Here is a 15613-nt window from a genome sequence, read left to right as displayed (position 1 = left end):
GACTTCCTTCCTTCCTTCCTTCCGAATTGTGTTGTAAGAACTACAAAATCTTTATTAATCTAGCATCTTCTACAGCCAGCTCTGAAACCTTCTAAGTAAACTTCCTGCATTAAAAACGAATCACCTTATGATTAGATGGAGAGCTTTGCTTCTTGTCTGAAAAGACCCTCAATAGCTCCCTGCTAGAGATTTTGTACACATGACGGTGTGGAATGTAAAGTGGTAGATCTTCACCCATCCCTTTGCTGCATGGTTATAAAATCCTACTAAGATTTTAAACCAGCTGTTATTTGTTTCAGCTTGCCAGCAAAGACGGAAACCTTTCTCTCCAGGATTTCCCGGACAGGAAGCAATAATATGCCTAAAGAGGCAGAGATTTCCTTACAAGGTGGATAGCATACAAAGGAGTTTAGATTAGTCGCCAGCAGTTGAGCTGAATTACTGTGGAGCTGCTGACTCCTAGAAGAGAGGATCATTCTTAATCATGGCTCTCTTGTTTTCCTGAGAACTATGATAAGTGGTGCTTGCATAACCTTTGAAGATGGCCTTGCTTTGGGTTGTATTCTGGCAAGGCCATCTTCATGGACAGATGCAATACTGCAACCCTATTCTTTGAGAATATCCCACAGAATATTATGTGGTTTGTGTCCAGAGAAATGTGAACACAGCTTAGCTAATGAAACAGTGCCAGAATTTGTCAACAAGGCTTTGAAGCAAGGCGAGATCTTCTCAACTCCAGGCAGTCTTGGCTTTAGAATGGTTTAGTGACAAAAATTGACTTGGTCACCCTGGTGGATGACATAGAGCAGTGTGGGAAGTGCAGTGTTGTTAGTCAAAAGCTAATCTTTTGAGATAGATTACAAAAATTTAAGCTGATGTAGCTGGTGAGTCACACAGACATCTGCCTTGTTGGCCAAGCCTGGGGGTAGGGTGCAGGTTCTGGAAATATTTATTGGCCCCCTTGATGTATTCAAAAGATACTGTGAATGCAGAGTTCAACAGGCCTAACAAGGTCCTATATTTATTCCTTTTCATTGGGAAAAGTGGTGATCGTTAACCCCTGCCTGAGCCATTTATCATCCTTCAGCAGCAACTAAGGAAAGTTGGAAGAAAGGTTTCACAATCTGTCTCCAGAACTGGGTAGATTCTGGCTGTGCTATTATGAGAATGCACTCCCTTTGGGGGTGAAACCATAGTTCAGTGGTAGCACAGCACATTTGTCAAATTCAACCCCTGGCATCTCCTGTTAAAAGAATCAGGTAGTATATGATGTGAAATACCTCTACCAGAGACCCTAGGGTTCCCTAGCGAATGGGGAACCGGGTACTCTCCAGATGGGATTGTAACTCCCATCATCCTTGACCATTGGCTATGTAGCTGGGACAGATGGAAGCTGGAGTCTAGTACCACCTGGAAGTTCCCCATCCCTTCCTTCGAGAGACATTTGCATGAGAGTAAACAGTATTGGTGTAGATCAGTGTGTCCTAAACTTTGGCCTCCAGCTGTTTTCAGACTATAATTTCCATCATTCCTGACCATTGTCTTGCTTGCTAGGGATTATGGGAGTTGTAGTCCAAAAACAGCTCGAGACCCAAGTTTGGGAACACTGGTGTAGATGACCAAATAGTCTGATCTAGTATAAGGCATCTTCCTATGTTCCCAGCATGGTGATCAAGTTATGAGGGTCACTTCCACCAAGATAATGAGGACCTTTAGACTGGAGCCATATCCTCATCTCATGGAGACCTTGTCCATTATCACTGATCCCAGACAGCTAGGCACAGCTTCTAAGGTGCCATTCTGTCTTTGAGAAGAGGCAAGTCTTTTAACAGATACCGTTTTTTTTTCAATAGGTGATTCAGGTCTTTGTAATCTAGTAGGCTGACAATGGGCAACATTATCACTGTTGATGAATGCATGGTTCCTTGGTGTGTGAATGAGCCAACTCAAACACCATAGATAGGAGAACTTCAAACAGTTTTGCAAATGCTTCAGGTGGAGTAGCCCTTCTTCACACGTGTGAATAAGCACACTAAGCTCTGCCACCTCCACCACACTTGGCAGCCATCCCCATTGCCTTTCACAAGCTGGAGGGTGAACTGCACAATTTAGACCTCTAGATTCTAAAGCACACAGAGAGCCTCTGTAAGTGCAGGAAATTCTGAACTGCATAGGTTTGCTCTGCAACTTGTGGAAGATTGGGTGGAGACCTAGCACTCTTGCTGTTCCCTCTCATGTGTTTAATCAACACATAAGTGGAATGCTTGAATAGGGTCACATGTGCACCATACATTTAAAACTCATGGGTACCACTTTAACAGTCACTTAACAAACACTTAATTGTAATACAACATAGAAGCAGCATAAAATACAGTATAAAAGCATGAATAACAATAAAATTCAAAGTTCAAAAATCAATTTGGGGGAAATCCATCCAATAGGCATTAGATAGTCACCTGGGGTAGCTGGCTGAATTAGTCCTACTTGGTCCAGCGGGGAGGCCAGGGGAGAATTAGCTGTGGGGTCTCAGATTGGGTAATCTTCATAAAAAGGGGATGGGGAGAGAAGAGAAAGGAAATATAAGATCAGGCTGAATTCAAATCAAAGGCCAGGCGGAATAGCTCTGTCTTACAGACCCGGCGGAAGGAGGTTAAATCCTCAAGGGCCCTAGTCTCATGGGACAGAGCATTCCACCAGGTCAGAGCCGTCACTGAAAAGGCCCTGGCCCTGGTGGAGGATAGTCTGACTTCCTTAGGGCCCGGGACCTCTAAACTATGGTTATTCATGTACCTTAAGGTCCTCTGCGGGGGATACCAGGAGAAGTGTTCAGATGTTACAACATTGAAATGTCATTTTCATAGCTCCATGACGGGGTTGTTTGTCTTCTAGGCAACAGAGATTTTGCAAAAAACGATCCTCTGGAATTCAAGTCCCATCAATGGTTTGGCGCATCGGTGAGATCGAAAGATGACAAAATTTTGGTAAGCCTTCATTTTCAGTGTTTATTGCATGCTGTTATCATCATATCTATTTACAAGTCAATCAATCAAATTGATTGAGTATCAATTAACGTCTTTGTACACCACCCACTCATAAGAGAGTAGAATCAGCAAGCTCAGGGTAACTCCAATGTACAAAAAAAATCAGCAGAATTGTTGGTGGCAGGCAGAATCCACTCAAACTGTCCCATGGGATGTTGAGAGACTAAGGGGAGGCCTTTTAATTAAGTAGGTGGGAGAAGATAGTGTCTGATAGGTCACTCCCTGATTCAAATGGAGAAGATGTCCATAGATATCAGTAGAGAAATTAAAGAACTGGGGGAGCAGGGGACCCAAACAGCCCAACAGAGACTTGGGATGCTCAGTGGGCCTAAAAAAGGCAGACTCACTATTTGATTATGGTGGTGGAAAGCAGGGTGTTTTCAGAGAGATGGCATGGAGTAGCTGGAGCCCTCAACAGAAGCACTCCACACTGCAGCATTTTGTTGCCGTGCTGCATCTGTACCTGTATATACTGACAGTGAACTCTGTGAGTGCCCGTTCTTACACAGCCAAAACAGCACCATTCACACATAAAGAGGGCAACATCAACAGGTTTGGAGGAATTCAAAGGCCCCAACATTTTTCAGCTATGTTATAGCACAGAGACAGTCGACGTGCTCTCCAGATGTTGCTAGACTCCAGATCCCAGTATCCCTAACCATTGACGGTGGTGCCTTGGGCTGATGGGAGTTGGAGTCCAACAATATATGTAGGGTACCATAGTTTGACAGACCTTTGTGCACTCCCTGGCCTTTAGATAGATGGACTTCCTCCAGCTGCCCAGCACCTTACTGCACAGTCAATGAGCACCCATTCCTTCAAGTGTTTGCTTGGATCATTTGAGCACTTCCATGCAGCAGCTGCTTAACTGAGCTACAGGCTGAGGCAGATGCTGACACAGCCTTGGTGCTTGGGTGGTGCCAGGAAATTAATGGCTAGGGCGCCCTGAAAGTTAGCTGACGTGAGGAAGTTTTTGTTTGCGTCGTTTCTTTTCCTTCCCTTGTTATTTTTTTGCGAAACTTCAGCCAAATCACTTTGCGAAGCACCTCATTTGCCTTCACCAGACTTTGTTTAAGCTGCAGACAAGGCAGACGTTCCCCTCTCTATGGTTGGCTGAGGCAAGCATCGTTTGTCCCCTTTTCAAAAGCATTCCCCCCCCCCCCCACCGTTGATTCTCAGCCTCTCACTGCACCAAGTATAATGGTGGACTTTTAAAAAGAGCTTTCTAAATGCTGCCATTTTGCTTCCCCCGCAGGCGTGTGCCCCATTGTACCACTGGAGAACAGAACAGAAAGCAGAGAGGGAGCCTGTGGGAACATGTTATCTTCATGACGGGTCCAAAGCTTTTGAATACGCTCCCTGCAGGTCAAGTATGTGGAGAATGTCTTGCTATTGTAATTACAGCCCTGAATCTATTTTCTGTCTGCCGTCGTATTATAAGCACAACTTTAAGGTGTGTGGAAGAAACACACCCACATCTTTGCAACAGTGGTTTAAGGCAGCCGTCCCCAGCCTTTTGGGGCCCAAGGGGAATATATAGAAATCTAAGAAACTCTTGCGGTCACCACAAAATGGAAAACTGGCGATGATCAGAGCCCTTCTCCCACAAAATAACAGGAAAAACATCTAGACACATTCCAAAACAAATACAACACAAAAGTAAAGAAAGCAGGCTACCCCTTCCCCAAATACACAACCAACCAAACAAACAATTATTATTATTTTTTTTAAAAAAAAAGCTCATTGGGGGAAAAAAATCAGAGGGGCAGGAAACCTTGGCAGGCACTTGGGAAGAGCATATCTGAGAATGCTGTGGTGTCACATTGGTGGTTCTAGAACTAGGGTGCGTGGTCATACAAAAACAAAACCTGCGAGACGATAGGATCCTCTGCAGATCAATTTAATGCTCAGTCTGGTTCCAAATTTCACAGCAGGTAGAAATTTCGTAGGGATCTGAAGATAGAAGTGGAAATATGATGATAGCAATAATCTGTTGGGCTTGGTTCTTTCATTGATTTTTAATGCAGAGTCACTGCAATGGGACTGTGCCAAACGACTGAGAAGGCTAAGGGCCAAATGACGTGTGATGTTATGTGCATGGTTCGGCACTGTATCTTTTTTAAAACAAAAATAAAAACCTGTAAATGGCAGCCTCTGTTGAAGGCTAGTCATGACCTTGGTGTGTACGGAAAAGAACAAACCAAAGGGGTACTAGGATCACTCCTCCACCCTCCAAAAAAACCCCGGTTTTTTGGCAAGGTAGGAAAGTTTTTACAATCAGTAGAATAAATGTTTAGATGGTTTCTTGCAAAATAATAATAGCAAGCCCCTTGCCTATGTAACAACTAGTAGGTCTTAGAAAAGGTTACTGGTCTGTATGTACAATATGTGTTGTTGCTTTTTACACAAGGAAGCACCCTGCAATATGTTCCAGTAACAGATACATCATGCAGAGCTGCTGATCATGTAGCTTGGCTCCAACAGCTGGGATGTAAGCTGCATCCTGTTTGGGCAGAACCATCTACTACAGCCCCTGTGACTTTCCAGGTCACAAAAGGTTATTATTCCAGCTAAGCTGGAACACCAAACTTGGATATCCAGCTGATTTTGTTAAAAAAAGGGGGGGAACCCAGTAGGTCCAAATTACTTCCGAACTAGAACAGACGTATTTAGTCCATCTCCAGTGGGGATCAAAATTAACCCTCCACCCCTGTGTGCACATGCATAAAATCTATTTAAACAGCAAGAGCCCAGAGAGGGAGAGTGCATTCCAGAGTCATTCCCAGGATCAAAGGGGCACGGAATGCCCTAAGTGAAATGTGCACTCTGTTATATACCGCAATACCGATAAGAGACTGTTAGCATTTCTGTTATAAAGCTCTGTATTCAGAGGGATTAACCACATCATAAGAAAGCCTCCTTGGGCTGTCTTGTGGCATGCGAGGGATTAGCTCTGGAATTCCCTTTCTTTTAAAGGCAGGCGACATCTCAAAGCTGTTTGTAGGTTGCTGATCTGTAAATAGAGAAGAAAAGCAGCATATACTCGCCATGCTAGATTTCGTACTTAACGTGTTTAGAAACAGGTAGAGCCCTTTGGATCGATTGTGTTGGCCTTAACAATGGGGGGGGGGGGGAATTCTGTTCTGACCAGCGTAGGTCAGGCCTGCACAGATTATGGGACCCAAAGCCAAATGAACCATATCAGCAGACCAGAGCCCCACTAAACCTCTTTGTGCTGCCTGGCTGGACTGAGTCTTAAAAAGGGGGGTGGGGAATGGCTAAACCTCAATGGCAGGCCACAAGACACATAGCTCGGTTGCATCTAATCCTGGTGCTCACTGCAGGGGATTAGATGGTCCTCAGGCTCCCTTCCAACTCTACAATTCTATGGGTCTGGGATGGAGCTGCCACTTTGGGTTGGGCAAAATACAGGACAGGTCAGGCAAAATAAAGTACGCATTGGGGTGGGGATTGGGGGGCACACACACTTTCATGACACCAAATCCTCCCTCCCCCCTTTGTGGAGTGGAGGTTCCCTGCATTCTGCCTCCTGACTCCATCACCACCCAGGCTCCATTCTTCCCCTTGACTCACATAGACAGGCAGGGCCATTGGGGGTAGACGGCCAGCTCTCAGGGCGACTTGAGCCACAGCTCGAGCCTCTCACCCACGAGTGGGGAGGAGGAGAGGAGAGGTCAGGGTGGTGGAGGGGGCCAAGCGGCAACAGACTCACACTATGTGAGACCAGTGGGCAGTGGCTGAGGAGGAGCACCAGTGAGAGAGAAGGAAGGAGGGGCAAGGGAGGCAGAGGAGGTCCCTCCTTCCCCTTCCCTCTATTGTCGCTCAGGAGGACACTCAGGAGAACCTCTCAGACCTGCTTGCTTGCTTGGCTACTGCACAACAGCCCTGCAGTACTTCCAGCTGGGTCTCAAGATACGGTACTTGCTGCCACCAAAAATAAGCCAGAGCACTGTGGCTCTAAAAACTGGACTAATCCTAGCCTAGCCATTAAAGATAATACTTCTAGTCTACATATGAGTAGTCAGTGAGAATGTTCAGCTTCCTGATGCTGGTGGAACCCACCTGCAAGGGCAGCTCAGCTTTTTAAAGGCTCTCTCTTTCGAGGAAATGACCTCTGACTCTTTCTGGCCAATGGGGAGCCAGCACCAGTTCACCAGGTAGGGCATCTCCCAGGTAAGCATCTTAAGTACCCTTTTTCCCATTTGAAGAGAACAAGAGGAAGTTATGTGGCAGCTTGGCTTAGAGCAGTGGTTGTTCCAGATTAAGGTCTTTCTTGACACTATTATGCACAGGGATTTGTGTTAAACATCTTCACCATCTATTGTTTCCCATTTCTCTTGTTCTCACAGCAAGCATTGACGCTGAAGGACAGGGCTTTTGTCAAGGTGGATTCAGCATTGACTTTACTCAGGTAGGGAAGCTATAACTGTATGTATTCCTTTTTCCAGTACCTGACAGCAAAGGAGAAAGTGTCTGTAGAAATCAATTCTATAAAGGCATATCTGTCAGATCAGCTTTTCAAGGGGCTTCTTACACTTCGCTCCTGTTGGCTTAGATTTATACATCTGGATGTAGCCTGCTAGACAGAAATCATTTATTCAGCTCAGGATTTCAAAGAGCATGTGAGCAAATCAGGGAAGAATAGGAATTAATAAGAAGGAGATGCTATCTCTCCTATTGGGTTAATTCTGCTACAGAATATAACAATGTATTTAAGAATTTCCATTTGCCTTTGTCTTTTAACAACACTAATTAGTCTGAAAATCAGAATATATATATACTGGTCTCTGTCATTATTTCACTGTGCAACAACAGGTGCAGATTCTTAAAGCAGGGATAGGGGAACTGTGGCATTTCAGGTGTTGCTAAACTACAACTCCCATCATTCCCAACCATGGGAATGGGAGTTGGGAGTCCAATGACAATTGAAAAGCCACAGCTTCTCCATCTCTGACTTAAAGAATGGAACCTCCACACGCAGAAGCAGTATATCTGATCACCAGATAATGGAGGGAAAAAAGAAACAAACAGGAATGGTTTATGCTATCAGCCCCAGCCAGCACGGCCAATGGTCAGGGATGATGGGAAGTTGTAGTTCTCAACATCCAGAGGGCATTGGGTTGGATAGCGATTTAAAGAGTTTTGAAGGGCACTGAATACAATTACCTTGTTTGGATATAGTGCTAAACCATAGTTTATTGTTACAGGAACGAGCCTGCTGGAACCTTAAGGTTCGACAGGAAGCATCCGTTTCCTGGTTTAAACTAGCCACAGTTTCTCAATATGTCCAAACTAGGAACTGCGGTTAGGTTAATTTTTTTGTACTAAATCGTATTTATGGTTTGCATTCAGAGGGGGATGGGGAGAAGATTGCTTGAAGTATGGAATGTTAAGGTAATTGTGAGGGAGTGTAGAATAGCAGTTGGTGGGAATTTGAGCTGTCTGTCTTCCACCAGGCTGAAAACGTCCCTGTCCCCTGCCTTAGAAGTAACAAGAAAAGAAACTAACATATTTTTTTCCTTCCACTCTTACCCCAGGGAGATAGAGTACTTCTTGGAGGACCTGGAAGTTTTTACTGGCAAGGTGAGACAGCTGGTAAAAAGCTGGCCATTCTATTTAATCTTCTGCTGTCCTATTAAGGACATTAGCAAAATAAACCATATGCAACAAGTTTCCTTTCTGGCAAGGTTAATTGAAGAGGGGGTGATTTTGAGTGGAGAAGCGGTGACTTTCGCTGTCTGCTGTTTCTCTGCTTCAAATTGTCCTTCGCAGCTGCGTTTTCCATTGCAGGTTTCCTGACCCTCGCAAGACTTTACCTTTGCCAGGGGCGAAACTAGGCTTTATTTCACCCAGGTCAAAGACCCAATATGGCACCCCACACATAAGCATTTGCGTATACACACAGAGATGTCGGCAGCCTCAGTGACACCCCTCTGGAGGCTTCACCAAGGGCAAAAAAACCAGCTTGCCCCCCGTAGCTATGGCACTGCATTTGCAAGCATGTATTTGGATTCCTGTGAGGATGAAAAGCAGCTGTGGGGCATTTGGAGTAATAGAAGAGGAAAGGGCCAAGCTTCTCCCCTGGCTCTGTTTCTGCTCAAATCCTAAATTGGCTTTTTCTGGGATGGAGCAGGGTAGATTCCATTGGGGTTTAGTTATACATATTTGCGTGTAATGTAATGTGTAATGTAATGTCTTGGTTCTTCATGTAGTTGATGAATTAAATGCCTGCCTATGAAAGCTTATGCTGCAATAAATACATTGGGGTTTGATTGGACTAAGTTGTTACTTGTTAGGAATGAGTTCTGCTCACTCAGTGGGTCTCCCCCCTCCCCCCCCTCCTTACCCCACAACCCTGGAATCTGCTTCAGGGGATTGGGAGGAACCCCCAGAACAGGTTTAGGGGGAGCAGAAGGGGCAAACTCCCGTCATGTGAGTACACCTCATTCCCCGTGTGCATAAACCCCTTTGTGCTATGTTGAATTCCACCCTCCCTCTTCAAAGCGCCACGTGATTCTTTGTATTTTTTAAACGCAACAGATTAACGTGTCTATCATTATAGAATCTTTCTCCTCAGTAACTATCAGTTTAATAAAGAAGTTGTTTCAAGTTGCTTATTTTTACTCCCAGCTCCTTGCTTCCATTTGTCTTTCTCTAATGTGAACTAGGAGACTGCAAGTATGGTCTAATAGCTCCGTCTGTGTTTTTATGTCCCCTCTTCTACTTGGTACCCAACAGGCCAGCTCATTTCTGATAAAGTGGCTGAGATTGTGTCAAAATACAACCCTAAAGTCTACACTACCAAGTATGACAGCCAGTTAGCAACGCGGTCGGCCAATGCTGCTTTCGATGACAGCTACTTGGGTAGGTTACTTGAGAGTAAAACACTGGTAAAAATTGTGTGCCTTGTAAGACTGAGTCTGAGGTTCTTCATTCCTCCCTCCCCATCCAGTGATATTAGTGAAAGCTAGTGCTAAGCAGGTACCAAAATGCCCTTGGGAATGACCCATAATGCTAAGCAATTGTTTAAGCCATGGTTTGTAAAGCAAACCACGAGTTAATGATGAACTGTGCCATAGATGATCAAGTAAACCATGGCTTGTTTCTCCAAAGTTCGTTTTGCTTTCTAGCTGCTCTTGCCTCACACGCTGGTGGTTTGGTGAGTTTCTAGGGCAGAGCTTTCCAAACTTTTCATATTGGCGACACGCTTTTTAGACATGCATCATTTCGCAACACAGTTTTACTAGCAAACCTGAGGTTAAACTCATCCCTTTCCAGCCCCGGAAGGAGCGTGGGGAGTGTTCACACAACACACCTACACACTGCAGCCAACACAGTGATGTGTCGCGACACACAGTTTGAAAAGCTTTGTTCTTTATTTTCAACCTTTTTGAGTCCATGGCTCCCTAAACCAACTACATTCTTTCTGCAGCACCCCCAAAGGGCTCACCCCTCAGTTATGTCACCCCTTGCCTGCAAAGCTGGCAGCCTCTCTGTCCCTGGTCTCTGAGCCACCAACACCTCCTTCCCCCTCCCCATCAAGCAAAAGTAGGAGAATCAAATTAGCTAATTGGGATCGGATTAGCTAATTGGGAAGCAGCCAGATCGACATACCTGAATTGATGCAGGGGAAACTGCCTCTTGGTATTTATTTAAGGTTGTAATATGTCATGTGCATTGATAAGTCATGATTACCCCTTTCATGTTCGACAGGTTATTCAGTAGCTGTGGGAGATTTCAGCCATGATGGCATAGAAGGTATGGCTTATTAATTTTTGCTCCCTCTTTGGTAAGATTTGGCTTGCCCCGGCTCCATTATTGTTTGCCAATATCTCACCTCTCAGCCCTGTTTTGCAAGTAAACTTTGGTAAATTTTAAGCACTCTTTAGTAGGGACCGTGGGGCTTCTGCACAGCTCCTAGCTTACCACTGGACCTAGTTAAGGCTACATTCTTGCAGCTCATTGCTAGAGGATAAAGTCAAGAGTCCTTACCTATGTGCAACTATTGGCAGAATGGCGGCCTAAATGGAAAATGTTTCTGAAGGTCATTGACTACTATCCATATAGGTCATGTCATCTTTCTTATTTTCAGATTTTGTCTCTGGGGTCCCAAGAGCAGCAAGAACTTTGGGCATGGTAAGGAACTTACATAATATACTTTTAACAGCTGGTATTATCCCAGCAACTTCTAAAATATTGTGCAGTGCAGATGTTAAATTGTATCTTTTTCATGCAGGTGTCTATTTATAATGGAGACACCATGGCGTCCATGTATAACTTTACTGGAGAGCAGGTATGGTTTTCTCTGCAATGTTTTGATTTATATTATCTATCATTGGTTAGTGGAATCTAGGTGTTATAAATCCACAAAGTAACCTACAGCAAGTCAGAGAATGTCGATTTGGGAGTTGTTTTAAGAACAGGGAAACATAACCATAAGCAATCTACCCCTGATCACATCTGTTCAAACCGGCAGCATATTTGGTTGTTGACCAAGTATGCCTGAAATCAACAAGATTATTTTGAAATAAAGAGCTGCTCTTTGGTTAGAGAAATCCTCTTTCCTGATTAATTATAGGGGGGGGGCATCTTTTAGCTTAAAGGAACCACATGACAGTTGTGGGTGGAGCCAGAGGCAAAAGTGGGAGGAGTAATCCAAAGCCTTTAAAGAATGCATGGCAAGGAACCTTTTTTAAACATTTTTTTAATAAAAAAAACCTTTATTATAAGAAATAAATAATATTCCAAAATAACATATACAGTACAGCTAAACACATCCCAGATGCAAGTGTGGAGAAGCAAGGGAGCTTTTATTGAGGGGGCAGTCACTAATTCCGAAATATCTTTACTGACGTATTTACATAAAATGCAACATTTTCCTGTTTAATCTTATCTCCCAGATGGCTGCATATTTTGGATATTCTGTAGCTGCCACAGATATCAATGGGGATGAGTAAGTGATTATTTTTTCATTCTTCCTGGAAAGAATTGCGTGCCTTAAAAAAAAAAAAATCTTTTTTAGGATAAAAATAGAAGATTTGCAAAGAGTAATTGAAAGCCAGTGATGCACACAGAGTTTCTCCTGCTGGCTTGTTCTGCTGGGGTCCCTGCATGCATCTTATCTGGAGTGCTTGGTATATAAATCTCTAAACACTTCATGCATGGCTTAATTGTCCTGTGAATACATTATACATAGTACAGCTATGAATCCCTCGAGAGTGGCCTGCTTGTAATTATAGAGGTTCCTAGACACAGATCTTGCCTCATCATCCCTTTCTCCCATGCAACTCCCTCAGTTCTTTATCTCACTTCTTCCTTTATTTTCCTTTTCCTCCCCTTTCATTCCTTGTGTTAGGTATATCTGACAGATGCCCTTTTGAGAATGAATGACACCGCTCGTTTTGTGGGATAGATTAGCTGATTTTCTTTTAAATCATACTGTGTGATGACACATTTAAATGTCTTCGGGCATTCTAATTGCTCTTGGCGTCTTTGGGCAGAAATTTTTGGGTTATATCCATGGTTACTCATACTCAGAGCAGATCCCCTGAAATTAATGGAAATTAACTTAGGCCCAGTAATTTAAACAAGTCTACTCTGAGGTGAAAGCTACACACATATAAAAAACACTTTGATTTTTTTTAAAAAAATGTTTTGAAAAATATATTGAATTTTACATAGCTCACCATCACCACCTAGTGTCACATTTGTATAATGCACTTTACAACACACTTAGAATGTTTTGTTTGCAGCTGTATAGCTGAGTCCTAAGTAGAATTTAGTTGGCTACAACCCGTTGGCTACACTGCATATGCGGTGAAGCTTTTCTGCCTCCCTACCCTACAGAAAAGTGACCCCTCCAGAACGCCATTCCAGAAAAACACTACAGGCTGTCACTGGCAAAGCCCACACACCCCTTAACTGTTGGGTGAATGGGTTCTGTGCATGCACACAGGACTGTTGGAATCTTCACTTTTATAAATTCTTAAGCCAAAGGAACAAAACTAAAAGCATACAGTGGGAATGATCCACTCAGCATTAGGCACCTGCAATTTTCATAGTTTTCAAACCACCAAACCTTTGAACCTTAAAGGTACTTCACTTGGCTAGACTGCAGCTGTCGTTGAAGTGAACCTATAGTTCTAAGAATGTTTCTAGACAGGTGTTTATTGTAGGACTGGGGTTCCTCATGCAGGTACATATGTTTCAGGATCCACATTACATTGTTGCTATCAAAATGCCAGCACATATTTCTTTCCCTTTTAATCTTGATTTAAGAACATAAAAATAGTCTTCTAGATCAGGCCAATGGCCCATCTAGTCCAGTATCTGGTTCTCACAGTGGCCAACCAGATGCTTAAACAGAACATGGGCAGAACATGAGCACAATGGCACTCGTCGGAGAAAATATAATAAGCTGAAGAAACCTTTTTGCCAGTGACCCATTTTTTTTTAAAAAAAATAATTTTTATTAACAGACCAATCAAATCAAATAAAATCACATTAATTCCAAATTACAAAGCCAGATTTTAAATTTTTGTTGGGGGTACCCATATTTCAAGTTCCGAAAGGGATCCAATCATCTTGTTGCTGCTGCTTTGATGTCCACAAATCTGTCCAAATGATGTTCACAATTCTATCCAATCCTTTCTTGTTGTTTTCCGCATCTCTTCTTGTTGTTTTCATATATTTTTCCTTTTTCTTTGTGACTTCTGATAGTCTCCAAAAGCGAGTTGAAACCAATTGCAGTCCTGTGTGGGTTTTTCCATTCATCCAAGGGTCATATTCAGACGTCTGCCGCTTTGCCAGTGACCCATTTGTGATATCTCTCTGACCAGGTTGCACTCATATGGAAGCACCTTAAACGTAGGGATTTTTGCCGTGTCTGAAATACTTGATCTCTTCCCCTCTCTCTTTCTCTTCAGTTACACAGATCTACTCATAGGAGCCCCACTCTTTATGGATCGTGGTTCTGACGGCAAACTTCTTGAAGTGGGACAAGTTTCTGTTTATCTCCAACAAGCCTCTGGGGGCTTTCAGAGTCAGGCCATGAAGCTGAACGGCTTCGAGGTTTTTGCAAGGTTCAGCAGTTCAATTGCACCTTTGGGAGATCTTGATCAGGACGGCTTCAATGGTAAAGCGTTGGGTCATTGGGAGGAATTCAATATTACACTGTTTTGATCATTCTGTCAACACAAGCGTATCTACTTGTCAGATGGGACAATCGCCCCTCTCCTTCCCCCCTACATATGTTTTCTGGTGGGTTCTCCTGACCCTACAGAGTGGATTTGGGGAAGGAGTGGGAACGCCTATACAGAAACTTCCTCCCCACCCAAGTCCTCTAACCTTTAATTTTCAGGCCTACAGCAGAAAGCCTTTGCACTTCAAATACAATTTATTTTGGAGCTGTCAGGGAACTGCCATCGGAGCCAGAGGCGGAGGGAAGGCTCCGGAGGGATGCCGGAGAGGGTCCCAGTAGGGAGAGAGGCAGCCCATCTGCCGGGGAAGGAAATCAGCATAACACCAGTGGAGAAGGGGGGCAGATGGGGGAATCGGAGAGGAGGCTCCAGGACTCATCACCGGAGACCAGCGGGGAGAGCACGGGTCCTCCGCTGCCCACACCCTCCCTGCGCAGAAGACTTCCGCGCAGGGAGAGTAGGAGGAGACTTGGCGTCAAATAACTTCTTTGCTGGAAGAAGTTCAAGAAACGCCCACTGACGGATTCTGCCAGCGATTGAGACAGCCACGGGTGAAAGGCTGTCCAGACAGAAAGGGTTCAACCAGGCAACCTAGCCAGGAGTGGCGGCAACTTACGCACGAGCAACCCCTAGAACCATTACAGGAGCATTATTGCGTTTCCGTGGCAGAGATCCCTGCGCAAGCTGAGCCTTTTTTTAGGAGGTTCAAACACTCATTGACTCTGAAGTATTTACCTCATATTGCTGAGTCCATCCCAGTCAACAGCATGGTGTGAAACTGAATAGGCAGGGAAAAGTCCATGGATCTGAACAGAATACAAAGCCTCCAACTCAGTGGAGGCTAGACCATTAGGGACGTGGGTGGCACTGTGGTCTAAACCACTGAACCTCTTGGGCTCGCTGATTGGAAGGTCAGCGATTCGAATCCCCATGATGGAGTGAGCTCCTGTTGCTCTGTCCCAGCTCCTGCCAACCTAGCAGTTCGAAAGCATACCAGTGCAAGTAGATAAATAGGTACCATTGTGGCAGAAAGGTAAACGGCATTTCCGTGCACTCTGGTTTCTGTCACGGTGTCCTGCTGCGCCAGAAGCGGTTTAGTCATGCTGGCCACATGACCCAGAAAGCTGTCTGTGGATAAATACCAGCTCCCTCGGCTTGAAAGTGAGATGAGTGCCGCAGCCCCATAGTCGCCTTTGGCTGGACTTAACCTTCTAGGGGTCCTTTACCAAGGGAACCTTTTAGTCCATTAGCACAAATGGAGCACTGTTGCAACAACCTGAGTCTGACCTCATTCAGCCATTCACCACGTTCCAGCCTTCCTCCTTACAACCAACTCAGGGATGGAACAGTCAC

The 15613-nt window shown here is 44.4% G+C and overlaps 1 protein-coding gene across 1 annotated transcript in view; it reads left to right on the top strand.

Annotated features, from left to right (window-relative positions):
* ITGAV (integrin subunit alpha V) overlaps positions 1-15613 on the top strand; it is a 63864-nt gene that overhangs the window by 24016 nt on the left and 24235 nt on the right. Inside the window, exons 3-12 of the mRNA XM_081912111.1 lie at positions 2890-2981; positions 4297-4411; positions 7412-7473; positions 8600-8645; positions 9801-9926; positions 10776-10820; positions 11155-11198; positions 11299-11355; positions 11963-12015; positions 13988-14196. Of these exons, the coding sequence (XP_081768237.1) occupies positions 2890-2981; positions 4297-4411; positions 7412-7473; positions 8600-8645; positions 9801-9926; positions 10776-10820; positions 11155-11198; positions 11299-11355; positions 11963-12015; positions 13988-14196 (849 nt within the window). The remainder of the gene's footprint in view (positions 1-2889; positions 2982-4296; positions 4412-7411; positions 7474-8599; positions 8646-9800; positions 9927-10775; positions 10821-11154; positions 11199-11298; positions 11356-11962; positions 12016-13987; positions 14197-15613) is intronic.

This window comes from Podarcis melisellensis (assembly GCF_964234715.1).
Source record: "Podarcis melisellensis genome assembly, chromosome: 1".
Taxonomy (NCBI): Eukaryota; Metazoa; Chordata; class Lepidosauria; order Squamata; family Lacertidae; genus Podarcis; species Podarcis melisellensis.
Note: the sequence above shows the minus strand (reverse complement) of the source record. Positions and strands in the feature narration are given on the sequence as shown.